Source organism: Cavia porcellus, unplaced genomic scaffold, assembly GCF_034190915.1.
Source record: "Cavia porcellus strain 051 isolate PalLab524CR breed Dunkin Hartley unplaced genomic scaffold, mCavPor4.1 scaffold_7, whole genome shotgun sequence".
In the NCBI taxonomy this organism is placed as follows: Eukaryota; Metazoa; Chordata; class Mammalia; order Rodentia; family Caviidae; genus Cavia; species Cavia porcellus.
In genome coordinates this window covers 49,004,858-49,023,486 of record NW_026947490.1, presented here as the reverse complement: position 1 = coordinate 49,023,486, position 18,629 = coordinate 49,004,858, and the positions used below count along the sequence as shown (strand labels likewise).

Below are 18,629 nucleotides of genomic sequence, written 5' to 3'. Positions count from 1 at the left end.
GTCCCTGCGATCCAGCCCACCAGCAGTGTAGCAGGCTAGAACAGACAGACAGACCAGGGAGTGGCAAAGACAGAGAATTCCTTGCTGCCGAGAAAGAGCAGAAAGCCAGACTTCTACCCTGAGAATTGACCTAATGGGAACCATACCAAAGGGTGGGGCCAGATCCCTGGCTATGGGAACTGACCAGGACCTGGCATAGACAGGCGGACCTCACAGAGCCAGGACAGAGGCTTGTCCTTTATCCTCTACATTCCTCACCCTTTCCTTATCTTTTACTCTTACAGTTGAAACACAGTAAATGTGATGATGGGATTAGGGGGGCTGTATTTATTTGGCTTAATCTAGCCTAGAAATCAGGGTAGACTCTGGGCCATGTAGCAACTTCAGCTGGGCCTGGGGTGAGGGCTCCTGGGGGGTTGCCTAGGACACTGCATCTTTTGTGTCTTCTCCCTGCCACTGACCCCCACCACACACATACACATACACAAGCTGCTGCTACCACTCTAAGGCCCTTTGTCTTTCTCTGCTTAGTCACTCCCTTTGTCCTCCTCTCAGATGGGGGATGGAAAGGGGTTAGTAAGAGCTCTCTGGTGATAGCTCCTCTTGCCCCTGCTCCTCTGGCGCCCCCTCCCTTGCATGATCCTACAGCCCCAGTCTCAGCCTCTACTTAGGACCAGAGAGGGTTAGGCCTGTAGCAGGTCAAAAGTGGGTATAGCAATCACAGTCGGTAGGTAATACGGGAAGTGATGGGCACCAGAACAGGCCTTAGTGACCTGGTCAGGAAGGGAGGAGGAGAGGAAGTATTCTTGCGGATATGATGTGGGAAACAGGAGGTGACCAGGCAGAGAGTGAATAAGGGGATGGAGTCAGGGGGAGGTGGTCCCCCTCTGGGAAAGGGAAGGGACTGCTGATTATACTCTTCTTCCTGGGGATTTCCTGGGGAAATAGTAGCCATGTAATGGTGTGAGCAGAAATTGCCCCAGACTTCTGAACCTTTGACTTCTTTGTCTTGAGAATCTACTCCAAGACCTCTGTTCTGAGTCTCCTCCAATCTGAAGCCAGTGCAATAATTTGCTTCTCTAACGGCAACTCTGTTCCCCAGGTACTTTCTCCACCCCAAGGAGAATGAGAAATCAAAGATTACTAGATATTCCAGGAACTATCAGGTTTTCAGGACTTGACAGGGACAGAGAGGGGATTCCCTCAGAATGACATAGGGTAATTCTTGGTTCCTGAGAGCAAGTCCTTGCCTGTGCTAGGTTGGCTGACTTGAGGCTGGGGGAGGGCTTAGGACTATTGGGAATGGGTAGGAGCAGGGCCAAGAGCCTGGGGAAATCTGCTGGGAGCTGGGCCAGGGAAAATGGGGAGTCAGGAAGTGGGAAGGAGGAGCCCTGGCAATGGGAAATGGAGGCTGGAATGGCTGTTGGGGCTATGGAGGGTGCAAAAGGGCTGGGAGTGGGTAATTTAGGAAGCCTGAGAGGCCACCCTGGAGTCTCCTATAAAGAAAGTCATTAATCCCTGCTGATTGTCTGCATATCTATTCCAGAAGAATCATCCTAACTTTGGGCAGTGAACTAACTCCCTGATCACCTGAACTTGTCTCTTGCCTCCTGAACTTGTCTCTCTGCCTTCTCTGGCTGTCTGCTTGGTCCCATCCTGAGTATGTCAAGCTACCTGCTCAGTTCTTCCTTACCTGTTCCCCACTTGGTCCTGAAAATCAGCCTCTGGGGGCAGAGGGCAGTGTGGAGGAGCCTTGAGAATGGAGAGGCCACGAAGGATTAGACAGTAGGAGCAGAAATTCTCCCAGGACATGATCTGTGTTGGCCAGACCCTTTCCCTGACTCCCTGCCTCCCCTGGGGCTTTGTCCCACCAAAAAGGAAAATAGACAGCTGAGGATTCCTTGTGGGGTTTAGGGGGAGAAAGGCTATGTCATCAGCTGGCTCAGTGTCCAAAATTCATCCAGCTGCTGGAGTTCCCCTCCCCCGCCCCGGCAAGTCCTTTTTTTTTTTTTTTTTTAAATTAAGGAAAACAAAAACCGAGGATTTTTGAAAGCTATGAGACACCCATGCAGACTCACAGAACTCCCGACTGAGTGGCTTACTGGTCAGCCAATCAGTCGAGAGTTTGGGTTGCTTAAAAGAGCTGGCGCGGAGAGAGGCTGGGGAGAGCCCACAGGGAGACCCGCAGACACATAAATACGGAGAGACAGAGGAGAGAAGCTGAGACAAAGCACAGCGAGAGGACAGGACGCAAAGGCAGGGCAAGCACAGAGGCGCAGCCAGACAGAGTCCTGCAAAGGGAGAGGCTAGAGAAGCTGTGAGCAGGAGAGACAGGAGGGTGCAGGAAGACAGTTTGGAGAAGCGACCCCTGAGCAGCTCTCTTAAGTACAAGGATTAACTTTTCTCATCTGTGAAGGTTCTCATCCCCTCTGAAAACTGCCTGTGGCCTTGCCACGAGGAAGCCCTAAGCTTTAGACAGGAGCTTTCTACAGCTAAGGTGTAGAGGACCTGGTGACTCCAGATGGCCTCTGTCCCTGCCAGCAGCAGCCCCTGTGCCATGTCCCTTACAGGCTCACATCCCGGGAGGGGCCTGGCTGGGCTCTGGCTGTGGAGAGTCCATCCTCGCCTGCTGCCCCCTGCAGCACCTCTTGAAGGACTGGTGTGGCTGCTGCTGCTGCTACTGCTGGTCTCTCTCCTGCCCTCAGCCAGGCCGGCTAGCCCCCTTCCCCGGGAGGAGGAGATCGTGTTTCCAGAGAAGCTCAACGGCAGCTTTCTGCCAGGTTCGGATGCCCCCGCTAGACTCTTGTACCGTTTGCCGGCCTTTGGGGAGATGCTGCTGCTAGAGCTGGAGCAGGATCCTGGTGTGCGGGTTGAGGGGCTGACTGTGCAGTACCTGGGCCAGGCACCTGAACTGCTGGGTGGAGTGGAGCCAGGCACCTACCTAACTGGCACCATCAATGGAGATCCAGAGTCGGTGGCATCTCTGCACTGGGACGGAGGAGCCCTCTTAGGGGTGTTGCAGTACCGAGGGGCTGAGCTCCACCTCCAACCCCTGGAAGGAGGCACTCTTAACTCAGCTGGGGGCCCAGGGGCCCACATCCTTCGCCGGAAAAGTCCTGCCAGCGGCCAGGGTCCCATGTGCAATGTCAAGGCTCCTCCTAGGAGTCCCCATCCCGGCCCCCGAAGAGCCAAGGTAAGCAACTCTATAGAGTGTGTCCTGCACTGTCCTCCGGCCATGTCTGTCCCACTAACCCCTATTCACCCTCTCCCCACCCACTTCCACTTCTGGCCATTCCACTCCTCTCTCTTCTGTCTGCCTCTCCTTTCTCTCCACTGGCCTCCTGTCTAGGAAAGACTCTGGCCTCTCTGCCCAGCCCCTCTAACAGATCCACTCTGAGGGTTCCTAGAGGTGGGTCACATATGCTAGGCTGGAAACAGTCGCTCCCCTTTCCTTCCTCCCTGCCTGCCCATGGCGTCCCCTGCTGGCACTCTCCCCAGCAATAAAGCTCTAACAGCCCCTCGGCATTGGCTTTTTTCCCTGCCCCAATGATTTTCACTCCCACACCCAACTAAAGGAGTGAGGTTTGAGGCCAGGCCAAAGGAATTGGACTCTGGTTTCTGATGCTGCCTTCGAAATTGTTCTGGCAAACTGCAAACTAGGACAGGAGTGGGCAGTGTAAGAAAGGATCCCCATACCTCTTGGTCAGCCCCACCCTGAGGAGTGACTGTGAGGCTGCCTGGGGCTCCATCCTTTCCTTCTTCCCACCCCTAGACCACCACTCCCCTCTCCCTCCCTTGCTTTAAGCTTTAATCCAGACCAGACCTCCCTCCACACCCGCCACGCTGAGATCTGGCCCCAGCCCTAGCTGCTGACTGAATTGTTCCTCCAACCGCACAGGGCAGACACGTTGCAGCCCAGCCCTCCAGCCCTAGTCCCACAGGCCCCAGCCATACATACTCAGGCCTGGGGGACCCCCAAAGCCACTCCCAGAGGCAACCCAGTGGCTTTTAACCTGGGGGGCCCTCACAGCCCTGTGACGTGGCATTTGTCTTTCCTCCTCTTCAGAATCAACAGCTGATTCCTCAGCTTTACCACAAAAGCCCTGGGATTTGGGGTTGAGGGGAGGGCCCAACCCAGACTGTCAGGAATCTCAGGGGTATGCAGGGCCCAGCTGTCTCTGCTTATTTCCAGACCCAGGAAGTGAGGGAGGGGGAAAGCCATCCATGGGTCCCAGAAGCTACTTCAAGATCCTCCTCTCCCTCTTTCTCCCCAGCGCTTTGCTTCACTGAGTAGATTCGTGGAGACCCTGGTGGTGGCCGATGACAAGATGGCAGCATTCCATGGTGCAGGCCTAAAGCGTTATCTGCTGACAGTTATGGCAGCAGCAGCCAAGGCCTTCAAGCACCCAAGCATCCGCAATCCTGTCAGCTTGGTGGTGACTCGACTAGTGATTCTGGGGTCAGGCCAAGAGGGGCCTCAGGTGGGGCCCAGTGCTGCCCAGACACTACGCAGCTTCTGTGCCTGGCAACGGGGCCTCAATACACCAGAGGACTCGGACCCTGACCACTTCGACACAGCCATTCTGTTTACCCGTCAGGTGAGACCCGTCAGTACAGGTTGGGCACAACCAAGAGGCACCACTCCTTGAACTGTAATGGAAATGGTGCCTGGCTCCAGCCACACTGCCATGTGGGATCCTCTGGGCCCTAACAGTGCTGGGTCCTCACAGCCCAGGCCCCGCCACCAACTCAGATTCTACCACTGTGAGCCCATGGGTGCTGGCTCTTTCAATGCAGCTTCTACAATCCCTCCCTATAGGACTTATGTGGGGTCTCCACTTGTGACACTCTGGGTATGGCTGATGTGGGCACTGTGTGCGACCCGGCTCGAAGTTGTGCTGTGGTAGAGGACGACGGGCTCCAGTCAGCCTTCACTGCTGCTCATGAACTGGGTAAGGGGAGGTTGGGGTCAGGGAGCAACTGGGGTACATAAATGAGGGGATCGTGAGCTTACCAAGGTACAAATGGGGACCCAAAGGTATTTCTTCCTGTCCCCATCCCCGGGCCTAGATCCAATTCTTAAATTTTCCTGTTAAATAAAATAGGATGTGGAAACCTACCATGAAGTGTGTGTGTGTGTGTGTGTGTGTGTGTGTGTGTGTATTTGGAGGAAGAGACAGTGAGGGAATGGGGGTTCAGGACTGGGAGTGTGGTCTCCAATGACACCTTCCTTTGGGAAAGGGAAATCAGGGCAGCATGGGGTCTACCTTAGGAGCTGTTAGCATCAGACAGAGATTGGGGCAAGGTAGAATGGCAAATGGCATTCCAGCCACAACCGGGTTCATGAGGGAGCCCCCCATGGGTTCAGGGATGGGACCCTGAACACTAGCAAGACCTCTGCTCTCCCAGGCCATGTGTTCAACATGCTTCACGATAACTCCAAGCAGTGCATCAGTTCGAATGGGCAGGGAAGCAGCTCCCACCACGTCATGGCTCCTGTGATGGCTCACGTGGACCCCGAGGAGCCCTGGTCTCCCTGCAGTGCCCACTTCATCACTGAATTCCTGGACAATGGCTACGGTAAGCAGACAGCCCTCACCCTTCCCTGGATGGGACTCAGTTGCATCACACAGACTCCGCCACTTGCTTCCTTTGCATGTGGAAGGCTGAGAAACTGCTGTCTTTGTATGCATACCACTTCCTAGCAAAATAAATTGCTCAGTGAGAGGAGCAAAGTTTTGGCTCAAGAGAATTAGAACTGGTCTTCTTAGGTCCGACATTGGAATGAGGTAAATGTGAAGGAGGTGGCTACGGTGTCACCCACTGAGCTGTGCAAGAACAGCAGCATAGCTGTTCTAGGCAGAGCTGCTGATGAGAAACAGACTCTGGCAGGTAAAGCAGGAAGACTTGGCGTTCCAGGTTCCTATCCTGAGTCTGTCCCTTAGGTGTACGCAGATGGGTAACGGTCAGTCATTTCACCTCTTGCTGCTTGTAGCTGATGTGTAAACTAGGTAAAATGATAATAGCTACCTCCTAGGAATTTGCCACAGTTAAATATCACTTAGCCTGTGCTCACCACATAGTAAGCATCCAATAAAGCCTCACATAGCCCTAGGATTTATTTTTCAGGGATTCCCCAGGCCCTGGCAAGCCTAAGCTTTCATTGGGAATCCTAAATGCTCCCCTCCGCTCCTTGCTGACTTTGTACCTCTACTTCCTCCCAGGACACTGTCTCTTAGACAAGCCAGAGGCTCCCCTGAATCTTCCTGTGACTTTTCCTGGAAAGGACTACGATGCTGACCGCCAGTGCCAGCTGACCTTTGGGCCTGATTCACACCACTGTCCACAGCTGCCACCACCCTGTGCTGCTCTCTGGTGCTCTGGCCACCTCAATGGTCATGCCATGTGCCAAACCAAGCACTCACCTTGGGCTGATGGCACCCCCTGTGGGCCCACACAGGCCTGCATGGGTGGTCGCTGCCTCCACGTGGACCAGCTCAAGGACTTCAATGTGAGGTCACAGGGCAGGGTGGGTGAGGGTCTGGGGAGTCGGGACTCCCTAAGCCCAGAGAGAGTAAGTACCTTCATCCCACCTGTCCACTTTGTGCCTCTGCAGGTTCCACAGGCTGGTGGCTGGGGTCCTTGGGGACCATGGGGCGACTGCTCTCGGACCTGTGGGGGTGGTGTCCAGTTCTCCTCCCGGGACTGTACAAAGCCTGTGCCCCGGAATGGTGGCAAGTACTGTGAAGGCCGTCGCACTCGTTTCCGCTCCTGCAACACCCAGAATTGCCCAACTGGCTCAGGTGGGTCTCCTTGGGAAAGGAGGGTAGAACAGGGAGGACAGTCCGGAGAATAGGACCAAGGAGGTGTCAGCCGAGCATGGTGGTGCACTCTTGTAAAAATCCCAGTACTTGAGAGGCTGAGGCAGGGGAATTTTAGTGAGTTTGAGGCCAGCCTGGGTTAAAAAAGAACGCTTGTTGATTGACCCTGCTGCTGGTGTGGAATGACTTCACCTTTCTGAACCTGTCCCTGGCAGTCTGTGTATGCTGTCTAAAGGTTCTGAGGGGCTAGGTGAAGAGGTCTGGGGGTAGTGGGACAGTCTGAGGAGGGAGTTCTAACTATCCATTTCACCCTCTAGCATTGACCTTCCGTGAGGAGCAGTGTGCTGCCTACAACCATCGCACTGACCTCTTCAAGGGCTTCCCAGGGCCCATGGACTGGGTTCCTCGCTACGCTGGTGTGGCCCCTCGGGACCAGTGCAAACTCACCTGCCAGGCCCAGGCACTGGGCTACTACTATGTGCTGGAACCACGGGTAAGGGCCGTGTCTATGCTCAGATACTCCTCAATTGTCCCTTGGCTTCTAACAGCCAAGATCTTTCAAAACAGAACCATGCTGGCTTTCCCACAGCCATACCAACCAGTTCAGCCCAGGAGTCTGCTCAGACCTATCTATCCATGTGTGTTAGGGAAATAAGCCCTGGGCTGGATACAGGGCCAGTGAGCCTGCTCTGGCCTGTCACATTTCCCTTCTTTTCTCTCTCTCTTCCCCAAGCTCCTTGCTCTGTGTTTGGTGAGAATGGAAGGTTGTGGCCTTTTGAGCAAGTTCTTTACTCTCTTTATGGGCTTCCCTGTCAAACTATGGTGGTGGCAGCATTCAGCTCATGGACAGACAGTTCCTCAGTGGCAGGCTTCCTGGAGAAGAAAAACCAGCCCTAGCAGCCTTTAACTCCTTCCCTTCTCCTATCTGCAGAGAATTCCTGTTGGTTGGCGCCCTCTAGCGTCCATGTGGGCACAGCATCACGTTTAGGGTTTGGTTTCAGGACTGAGACCTAAAATTTCCACTTTAGCACCTTGGCCTGTCTTTTGTGTAGGCTCAACCTTTGGTTCCTCAACCTTTCTCACCTTAGTGTTTATCTCTAGAAACCTCAAATAATAGTTGGGAGGGTTTCGTGTTGATGTTTATGAATGCTTTGTCATACTGCCTGGTTCATAACATGTTTAAAAAATGTTATGCTTTTTATTTTTCCAGTACTAGGAATTGAACCCAGGGCCTTTGTACTAAGCTATATCCCAGCACTTTTTTTGTTTTAAACTTTTGAGACAAGGTCTCAGCACTTGAGAGGCTGAGGCCAGAGGATCATTGCAAGTTCAAGACCAACCTGGGCTACAAAGTAAGTTAGCATAGTGAGACTCTGTCTCAAAAAAACTAAAAAACAAAAAAACAAGGTCTCACCAAGTTGCTAAATTGCTCAGGCTGGGCTCAGACTTGTGATCCTCCTGTCTCAGGGTCCAAGAGTGCTGAGATTACAGATGTACACCACTGTGCCTGGTGAAAATGATGGCTTTTATAATTGTAATTCTGATTACCATCTTGCACAGTGGCTGGGTCTCACTCTACACACCATCCACATCCCCACACTTTAGCTTTTCCAATGCCCTGTGGGACCTGAGTCTTATTTGGCTTACCCGTTCCTCCCAATTTAGGAAGAACCATTTCACTGTTCCATCTCTCCTGTTCAGGTAGTGGATGGGACCCCCTGTTCCCCGGACAGCTCCTCAGTCTGTGTCCAGGGCCGCTGCATCCACGCTGGCTGTGACCGCATTATTGGCTCCAAAAAGAAGTTTGACAAGTGCATGGTGTGTGGCGGAGACGGCTCCAGCTGCAGCAAGCAATCCGGCTCCTTCAGAAAATTCAGGTTCCCTCATCATTTCTTTTCCTTTCCTAGATGCTGTTCTGGGCTCTGAGGATAGGGACATGAACTAACCGTGTTTCCATCCTGAGGAGATGGAGGAGCAGGGGGCTACCGTGTAGTGTCCCTGTGTTCAGCAGAGCACCAGGAAGATGTCCTTGGGCAAGAAGTGATCACTGAGTTGAGTCTAGGAAGGAGATAGGCACTGGACAGGCACGGAGGGAGTGGGAGAAAGAAGGGCACAGGATAGCTAGTGTCACTGTCCACAGAGAGGAGGGGAAAGGGTATGTGTCCAGGTAGCTCTGATGTAGGCTGCATGGCTCACATTGGAGAGGGGACGACCCTCTGCACACACATACGCACACCATCAGACACCAGTTCAGAGGCTGAGGGCCCTCAGGAGATACTGAGCTTCCCGTCTGCTCCTTCCACACAGGTACGGGTACAACACCGTGGTCACTATCCCTGCAGGGGCCACCCATATCCTTGTTCGGCAACAAGGACCCCCTGGCCCTCGGAACATTTACTTGGCTTTGAAGCTCGAAGATGGCTCCTATGCCCTGAATGGTGAATACACACTGATGCCCTCCTCCACAGATGTGGCACTGCCTGGGGCAGTTAGCTTGCACTACAGTGGGGCCACTTCAGCCTCAGAGACACTGTCGGGCCATGGGCCACTGGCCCAGCCCTTGATACTACAAGTCCTGGTGGCTGGCAACCCACAGAATGCTCGGCTTCGGTACAGCTTCTTCGTGCCCCGGCCAGTCCCTTCCACACCACGGCCGCCTCCACAGGACTGGCTGCACCGTCGGGCACAGATCCTGGAGATCCTCCGGCGTCGCCCCTGGGCGGGCAGGAAATAACCTCACCATCCCGGCTACCCTTTCTGGGCGCCGGGGCCTCAGACTCAGCTGGGAAAATGAGGGGGCTTCTGCCGCTTCCTCATGTTAAGACACAGCGGGGAGGGGTTGTGGGGTGCAGCCTACCCCTGCTCTCTGGCCTGCTGTGCAGGCTGGCCCTGCGCTTATCTCCCAAGAGGGCAGGGATGGGTTGGTGCACAAAAGGGGCTAGGAGACAGTCTCCTACCTACACTGTCCCCTCTTCCCTGCAGGCCACAGGTGGCAGGGGGAAGGCAGGGAGGGTCCTGGACCCCAGTTATATTTATTAGGTATTTATTCACTTTTACTTAGCACCAGGGAAGGGGACAAGGACTATGGTCCTAGGAAACTGACCTCCACCCCTCATAGTACTTGCCCTGGCTCGGAAATCCAGGGTGACAGTGATAAGTGTAAGTGGTGTGTGTGGGGGTGTGTATGCGTAAAAATGTGTGTGTGCACTTATGTATGAGGTACAACCTGCCCTGCTTTCCTCTCTCTGAATTTAATTTCTGGGGGAGGGAAAAGCCAAGGACAGGAGAAGCCTTCAGGGAGTGACAGGTTATCATATTTGTAAGATGTATGTTGAATTCTTCTATTTATGTGCTCCATTTGAGTCAGACAGGTGTGGATTGCATCTTGGCTCCGTGACTCTGAGCATTAGTTTTCTAATTTTCCAATAATAATACCTCCTTAGAGATTCATTGTTGTGTGGGTAATGTAAATAAAGAACTAGCACAATGCACAGCACTTGGTAGGTGCTCAACAAATAACAGCTGGTATTAGTCATTACCATCACACTTCTGTCCATGACTGCCCACCGCAGAGTCTACCGGGCACTTGAAAGTGGCAAAGAGCCATGTCAACGGTGCCCCTTTGACCCCCAGCCTCAGCACCTTTGGTTGGTGGAACCCTGTCCCAAGTTCCAAGGGACTGTCAAAAAGAGCTCTCTGATCCTCATCTGTGTAAGCACCCCGACGCATGAAGGCAACACAATAAACACTTGGCAAGTACAGTGGATGGGGACCTGAAAGTGCAAAAATAAACAGGACAGCATCAAGCCAGAGACAGGTGTGCAGTGATGGGACTGAGCGGAGCAGGGCTGTTGACATAGGAAGAGCCCCGGAGCAGAAGCCCACAGGTCTGAATTTGAGCTGGGGGCCAGCATCGAATTAGCTGGGTGGTGCTGGGTCACTGATGCTGATCCTCAGGCTACTCACATGCGGAATGGCACTAAAACTACCTGTTGCCACAGCGTTATTCTGGGAGCAAAGGTTTCCATATTTTCAAATAGTAAAGGCTTTGGCAATATGAGAGGTTACACTAATGATTACTGAATGACGGGGACAGGGTCTCCAGAATCAACCAAGTAAACCCAGCAGACATCTTTGAAGATGTGGGGATAGAATGGAATTCAACCGGAGGGAATGGATTTGGCCTGCTTGGGGACAGGTGACAAGGCAAAAGAGAATAGGATGAAGCAGGACCAGAGTGGAGGAGGGCTGAGTGTCCAGTGGTGGCTGAATACAAGAGGAACAGTGGAGTGCTGTCCGTCTGTCTGCACCGGTGACTTCACTGCAGCAAGAATCTGGCAGTCCTGTGTGAGTTGTGGATGGGATAGGGTAGGAAAAGGCAGTGGGCGGACCCTGTAGGAATTTGGAGTTTTGAGTGGCAGAAGTAGGACTGCTGGGAATCAGGGAATGGACCAAAGGTAGAGGAGAGAGAGGAACCAGAGGAAAAGAACACTGTGAGCTGAGAGGGCAGAATGGAGGGACTGGAGGAGTTGCACTCTTCCATCGCAGCCCCTGCTGGGCTGTTGCGCGGCTCGGGGTACAGTGGGTTCCATTCATTGGGGCCGAGCTGTGCCAATCAAGGTCTGTGCCAGGCAGAGCCTTACATCATGCCCCGTACTTTACACCACCCAGCACCACGCCTGCTCCCTCTGTGACAGTGAGAAAAGGGCCACCCACAGGCCTAAGTAAACCTGGCGCGACTGCTGGGCTCCATGCCCTGGTCTTCTCCCGATCAGGAAGAAGGAAGTGGCAACAGGACAGTGGGTCGAGGCCAAGCTATTGTCAATTGTTCCATCTAATTAGCCGAAGGGGACCACCAAGAATACATTCAAGGACCTTGGTGCTATGAGCTCATGTACAGAGAGCAGAGGTCTGTGTGGAGTTAACAGGAGGCACAAACAAAATAAATGCCCACATCCTGAAGGAGCTCACATTGCATTCTAGGGAGGAGAAGAAAAAATGATGGGGCAATACAAGGAACTGGAAGAAAAGGGCCAAATGCCTGAACAGGCTCTGCAGGGCGAAGGCGGGTGTGCCTTGGGTTGTGTCCTTGGGACAGGTAATCAGGATAGCCCTTCTCACTTTCTTAGGAGCTTTCAGTGATTTGCCCTTTGTAAATCACTTTTATATGTGCTATTTTAAGGAGAAATCCTTTGCTTGGTGGGTAGGGCTTTTACTGACATATAAAAGTGTTTTTTTTTTTATCATTTTGTTTTGTTTTAGATCGCAGTGGCTACCTCTATGATTGCATGGGTAGATAGGTGGATGGGAAAATAAGAGAAAAGAGGGTAGAGAGAGACAGAGCTCTTCAAAAAGAAATGATGGGGCCAGAGATTTAACTCAGCGGCACAAGCACCTGTCTGGCAAGCGTGAGATCATGAGTTTGATCCTTGATACAAAAAAAAAAAAAAAAAAAAAAAAAAAAAAGATGGGGCTGGGGATTTAACTCAGCAGCATAAGCATCTGCCTTGCAAGTGTGTGGTCGTGAGTTCGATCCCTGGTACCAATAAAAAGGAAAAAGATAAAAGAAAAAGAAAAGAAAAGATGGGGCTGGCCATATAGCTCAGCAGCACAAGCACCTGCCAGGCAAGTATGAGGCCTGAGTTCAATTTCCAGTCAAAAAAATATAAAAAGAAATGCTGGGCTGGGAGTTTAGCTCGGCAGCGTAAGTGCCTGCTCAGGAAACTCGAGGTCACGAGTTCGATCCCCCGAACCAAAGAAAAGAAAAGAAATGCTGGGCACCCAGTGCTCAATCTCAGGCAAATCCTGATCACTTTCTAGAATGATCATTTCTGTACCGCCCCTCCCTGATGCAGGTTATTGGCTCCAGCTAATACTCTAAAGTCAGGAGTCCAAGAATTTCTTACCGTGTTGTAAGAGCCCAGGAGACCTCTGTCCCACAACCCCACCCCGCCTCCCTACTTACTGCCACCGAGGGCCTGAGCTAGGAGGGTGTGGGTATACAGCAGGATCAGAAACAGGAATAACAGCAAGAAAGGTGGCCCTGAAACCACTGAAGTATCTAAAGGGAACAAGGAGGCTGAGTGCAGAGGAAGTAAATGCCTCATCACCCAGCCAAGTTCAAGCAGAGTTTGGACAATCATGAGATGCCAAGCGTTGTGCATGAGTACACGCTGGAGGTGGGGAAGAAGACTGCAGCAACAATGGAAACGGGCTAATTTCTTAAAGTTCCTCCAGCCCCAGAGATTCTCTGCTTCTACGGTTAGAACGGAGGAAATCTGAGCATTTATACAACACTATTTTTGTGCTGGAAGTGGAGAGCCAGGATTTCTGGAGACTGCAATGCAATGGACAGTTACACTTTTATTCCCTCACTTATTGAATCTCTATTCAGTACTACAATATTTTGTTTTCTCAAATACTCACATTGACAGGAAGGGACAAAACCAGCCTCTCATTGGTTGGGGCTGGTTGGAGGGAGGGAGGGGCAAGGAAGTGAATTTCAATATATTAACATTTGATTGGTTAAGAAGATGCTTCTGAGCCAATCGAATACCTTTCCCACTGACTGTCACTGGGGAGAAGTCAACATCACTGGCAGCAAGAGTAACCAGCAGGCAGCTGCAGGAAACCACCAGTTCTAAAAATGCTCCGAAAGAGGGGGTGCGGAGAGTGCGGGAGCAACAATACTGAACAACTTCCCCAGACAGGACCTTATATGGGGATGGCCGCAGAGTACTTAAGTAGCCTTAGGAAGGAAAGGGAGGGGAGGAAGTAGCTTAGGCATCCCTTACAGTCAGCAGAAAGCTGACTGTACATCCCAGAAAGCCAAACAAACAGTGACACACGTGTTGCACACATACATCCAGCTTCATAACATGCACTAGCACTCTCTTCTCATAATGTCTGTGCAAATAGGCATTACAGAGCCAAAAATATTGCTTTAAAAAGTTGTCCTGAAAATGAGTCTGGATCAAAGAACAAAATATATTAATTGACTTGATCTCCCCTGTTGAAAATGACTGGCTTTATGCCACTTATTTGTTCAATAAATAAACTGTTGGGTTATAAACTGTGGTCATCCTGTTCTTGGAGCATATGAAAAGAACATGGACCTTTGCAGTCAAACTGAATCCAAGCTTCACTACTTACTTACATAAAACAACGTTTTATGTTGTTTTATGTTATTACATAAATTATTTTTGTTTATGTTGGTACATAAATCCACTTGCTTTCTGCAAGCCTCACTTTCCTCGCCTGTAAAATGAGTTCCTACTCCCTGTCTTATAGAGAGGTCATCAAAACTTTAGCATATGCAATGCAAATGCTTAGCACTGTGTGTCTGTTTGCAAGTGACCGATACTGTTGTCTGTTTCTTGAATCACTTCCTTTGCTTGCTTTGCTTTCTGACTCACATAAAACCAAGGAACTATCTACTCAGATCTAAGATGAGATTTTTGTGCTGTTTTTTTCTTTTTCTTTTTTTGACATAGAATCTCACTATGTAGCCCAGCCTGGTTTCAAACAGACCTGCCTCAGCTTCTAGAGTACTGAGATTTCCTGAATGCACCACAGTGCCTAGCTTTTCTTTTTTTTTTTTTTTTTTTGTCTTTCTCATTTTTATCGGTACCAGGGATCGAACTCACGACTGCCTGCTTCCAAGGCAGGCGCTTATGCCGCTGAGCTAAATCCCCAGCCCCAGTGCCTAGCTTTTCTATAGAATTCGTGCCAAAAGTTGTTTACCTTTAGGGGATGATAAAAGGAAAGCATGATCTCTGTCCTCAGAGAGTTTATACTCTGTGGCTGACAGAGTCAGGGAGGACCAGACTGTGCTACAGATGCCATGACAGAGTGGGAGCAGCTTTCCCAGAATATGAGGTCACAGAAATGGTCCTGGAGGAGTCCTTTCTAGAAGTAAGCTGTAAGATCCAGGGACTCTATGGAGTCCCACATAGGGGTGCAGGTAGAAAGAAGGTTATCTCTTTCTTTTTAATTTTATTGGTACCTTTTAGATATACATAATAATAAATTCATCATAGGGGATTTGTATATAATATATCTTGCTGCTTCTTTCCCCCCATTTCCTTCCCCTCTCTTCAGCCCCTCTTCTCCTCCTTGTTTAGCAACTTTTTGGGGGTACTGGGGATCAAACTCAGGACCTTGCACTTGCTGGGCAGCACCTTCCTCTCCCTGTTTACAAAAGCTTTGTTTCCATTGTTTCCTTCTGGTCGCTCTCTCTTTTTTCTTGTCCCTTCTTTTTTTCCTCCTCCTCCATCCTTGTCCTCCTTTCTTGTTCCCCTGGGGAAGGATTTCTGCCTACTAGGTCAACTCCAGAGTCCTTCTATGTTATGCAAAATCTGAGTGAAGTAAATGGAGCAGATATGAAGCTGGAGGATGGTAGATGAGGCAAGAAACAGAGCAGGGCAAGAGCTGGACAAACTTGGGCTGCAAGTAGGGGCTGAGGGACGGTTTCGTTTTGTCTTGTTTTGTTTGAAACAAGATCCACTATGCAGTTCAGGATGGCCTTGAACTCACTCTGTAGCCCAAGTCAGCCTCAAATTCATTAAGATCCTCCCGCCTCAGCCTCCAGAGTGCTGGGGTTACAGGTACGCACAACCATGCCCAGCTTCTAGTGGGTATTTTTGGAGAGACATTACCATGCAGGTGGAAAATGTTAAATGAGAGAGAAGACTTTAAAGACATTACAGTGTGCTTCTGCTCTGTCTTCCTACCCCTGCCTCCAATGTTTCTTTGGGAAACAAAGCATAGGTTTAAATTATTTGAAACTAGTTGTGGTTACTAGACTGCTTCTTCTATTGTGTTGTATGTCACGAATACTAGGGCTCTAGGATTTACTTAGAATATAGAAAGACAGGATGCGGTGGTAGAAAACAGCAGATTAGATTTTGAGCTTTCAGAAATGTAGCAAATATAAGTGAAGATAAGTTCAGGGTGTGTGTGTCCAGGGTGAAGCTTCTTGAAAAGAGAGCGTGTGAAGAGATGGAAGGGAATGGTCAGGAGACGGTAGATAGGGAGGAGGTAGAAACTGAACATTAGGTCTGCAAGAGCCGAATACCATATCGGTAGAAGTTGGTTTTTACTGCAGTAGGCTTTTTTCTCTCTCTGTGTCTTTTTTTTTTTTTTTTTTTTTTTGTACCAGGAATAGAACTCAGGACCTTGAGCTTGGTAGGCAGGCACTTATGCAACTGAGCTATATTCCCTGGTCCATTTGTTTTGTTTTTTGAAACAGGGTCTTGCTACATAGTTCAGACTGACCTTGAACTCACTATGCAGCTGAGGCTGGTCTTCAACTCATGGCAATCCTCCTGCCTCAACCTCCTGAGTGCTAGGATTACAGGCATGCACCACTATGCCCAGCTCCAGTAAGCTTTTAAAACAAAACAAACAAAAGACAAAAGGAAAAGAAATGAGAATGTAGCCCAGAGACCTAGCAGTTGCCTGTCCCGTGCAAAGGCCCTGGGTTAAATCTTCAGCACAGCCAAAAACTAAAACCAAAGCAAACAAAACCCCAGAGCTTTGCTGGGCATGGTAGCACTGCCTGCAATCCCAGATACTCAGGAGACTGAGGCAGAAGGATCACAAATTTGAGGCCAGATTGCACAAGTTAGTGAGCTCCCATCTCAAAAATAAAAATTTAAAACAGGCTGGAGGTATAGCTGAGTGGTACACTTATCTAACGTGTGTGGGGCATTGCGTCAATCCTTAGTACGGCAACAATAACAAAATTAAAAAACAAACAGCAGCAGCAAAGGGGCTTTTACTTGACTGTTTTGTGCCCAAAATCCAGATGTAGTAAGTGTCAGCTGTTTGCTAGCACTTTCCTGTAGTTCTTTTTTAAAAAAATTTTTTGGCACCAAATAAAACTCGCAATGTCATGCTTGCCAGGCAGGTGCTTATGCCACTGAGCTAAATCCCCGGCCCCCTCCTGTAGTTCTTTCCACTATCACAAAGCATCATAATAGTGGGTTCAGTTCACCCAGGAAACTCAGAGGATGTTTTACACTGCCACACAGCCAAGGGCTTCAAAGCCACATGATGAAATTATATTTAAATGACTCTGCAGAGGAGGGGCAGAAAAGAACTGCCCGGAAATAAACCCAAATATCCACAGTGGTTTTGCTTGTCTTCGTACCATAATTTCTTTTCTCCTTTTCTCCATTTACCAGATAGTCAATCAACACACACTTCTTTTATAGCAAAGACATCATGTAAACTAATAAAAAATAACAATACATTTGTGGTTGGAATATTTAGAAATGTCTTGCCTCCTCTTCAACTTACTGTCCTTTCAGTCCTTCCAAAGATGAAGTTTTATTTCTTTCTTTCCTTTTTTTTGGTCTTTCTTTCTTTTTTTGTACCTGGAATCAAACTCATAACCTCATACTTGCTAGGCATGCCCTGTGCCACTGAGCTACATCCTTATTCCAAGATGAAGTTTTCAAGACTTGGCAACCATAACCTAAGAAACAAGGAAGGAATTTGGGAACAATCAGTCCCTCCATGGATGGCCAGCTCCTCCTCCCTCCCACCAGCCTCTGGGCCCAGGGTCCTCACAAGGCCCAGGGAGATCACTTCAGGCAAGGAGCTCAGTTGGGAACTTTTGTTGTAAAACCTAAATAGCTTTCCTGCCTCTGATCTTGACTCCTTTGACAGTGCTCTCCTTTCACCAATATTCAGACCATCCCTCTCTCTGTTTAAAATATTTCAATGTCTTCTTGTCCCTGGAGGAAAACCCCCTTTTTATTTATTTTTTATTTTACTTTTCAAAAGCCCTCTTTTTAACTTATTGATTATACCACTCTGTTGCATCCCTGGCTCCAATCTCTTTTAAAATGGTGTGCTGAGTCTTTCATCGTCTTGTACCTGCTCATCTCATCTCAAGTCTCAACCTCCCCTATCTTTTATTGTCTAGCCTTACTGATCTGATTTCAATTTCCCAAGTCCCCTAATCTCCTCCTCCTTTCAGGTTTTTGTGCTTATGTGGTTTCTTTATTTTAGTTTTTGTTTTTCTACCTGGAACATTGCTCATTTTCAGAAATAGGTAAAACATATGACTGCCGCGTTCTGCTAAAGAAAAACTAATCTGACAGTTGTTAAGACAGTAAAGACAACTGGACATGGCATAGGCTGTAATTCTAGCACTTGGGAAGTTGAGGCAGGAGGATCAGGCCAGCCTGGACTATATATTGAGTTCCAAGTCAACCTGAACTGCACAGTTGAAAGCTTGTCTCAAAAAACAAAACAAAAAACCCTAATACAACAACGACAATTGGGAATTTATAGGCAGAATAAGGGAGTGCATGGAAAGAAAAATTACAACAAGGGACGGGGGGGGGGGGGATTCCTAGTAAACTGACTTAGCAAGTTTTTCTGAATATAGGTGAGAGTGATAGTTATCAAGTGTGTGTGTATATGTACCTCTCACTTTTCTGGTTTAGCAGGATTCTTGCTAAAACTAACTAGGCTGGCACAAGATAGAGCAGAAGAATCAGACCTAATTAAGAAGAGGACCCAGAAGTGCCTGTCCAAAATTTGGTTAAGGAGTCAGTCTCCTTCAATACCCACATGAAAATGAACACATTTATTACATTAAACTCACGAAGAAAATGGCAGTTTCAGAACAGGAGAAAATCTAGAGGACACACACATTTACAGGTCGGACATACAACACTTTAATAAGAAAATGGAGGCAAAATCTGCTTCTTTTCCACAAGTGGGGAGTAAAAGTTTAATTGAACTATTAGACGAGACAGAATTTGCATTCGGATCATTTACCTATATTGAATT

The 18,629-nt window shown here is 49.4% G+C and overlaps 1 protein-coding gene across 1 annotated transcript; it reads left to right on the top strand.

Moving 5' to 3' along the window:
• Positions 1 to 2,092: 2,092 nt before the first annotated feature.
• Adamts4 (ADAM metallopeptidase with thrombospondin type 1 motif 4) lies at positions 2,093 to 10,312 on the top strand. Its single transcript, XM_003466588.5, has 9 exons — positions 2,093 to 3,193; positions 4,275 to 4,598; positions 4,820 to 4,952; positions 5,410 to 5,580; positions 6,225 to 6,511; positions 6,617 to 6,803; positions 7,139 to 7,314; positions 8,523 to 8,698; positions 9,129 to 10,312. Exons 1-9 carry the CDS (start codon positions 2,522 to 2,524, stop codon positions 9,553 to 9,555), a joined length of 2,553 nt encoding a protein of 850 aa, XP_003466636.3. The 5' UTR covers positions 2,093 to 2,521; the 3' UTR covers positions 9,556 to 10,312.
• Positions 10,313 to 18,629: the final 8,317 nt, after the last annotated feature.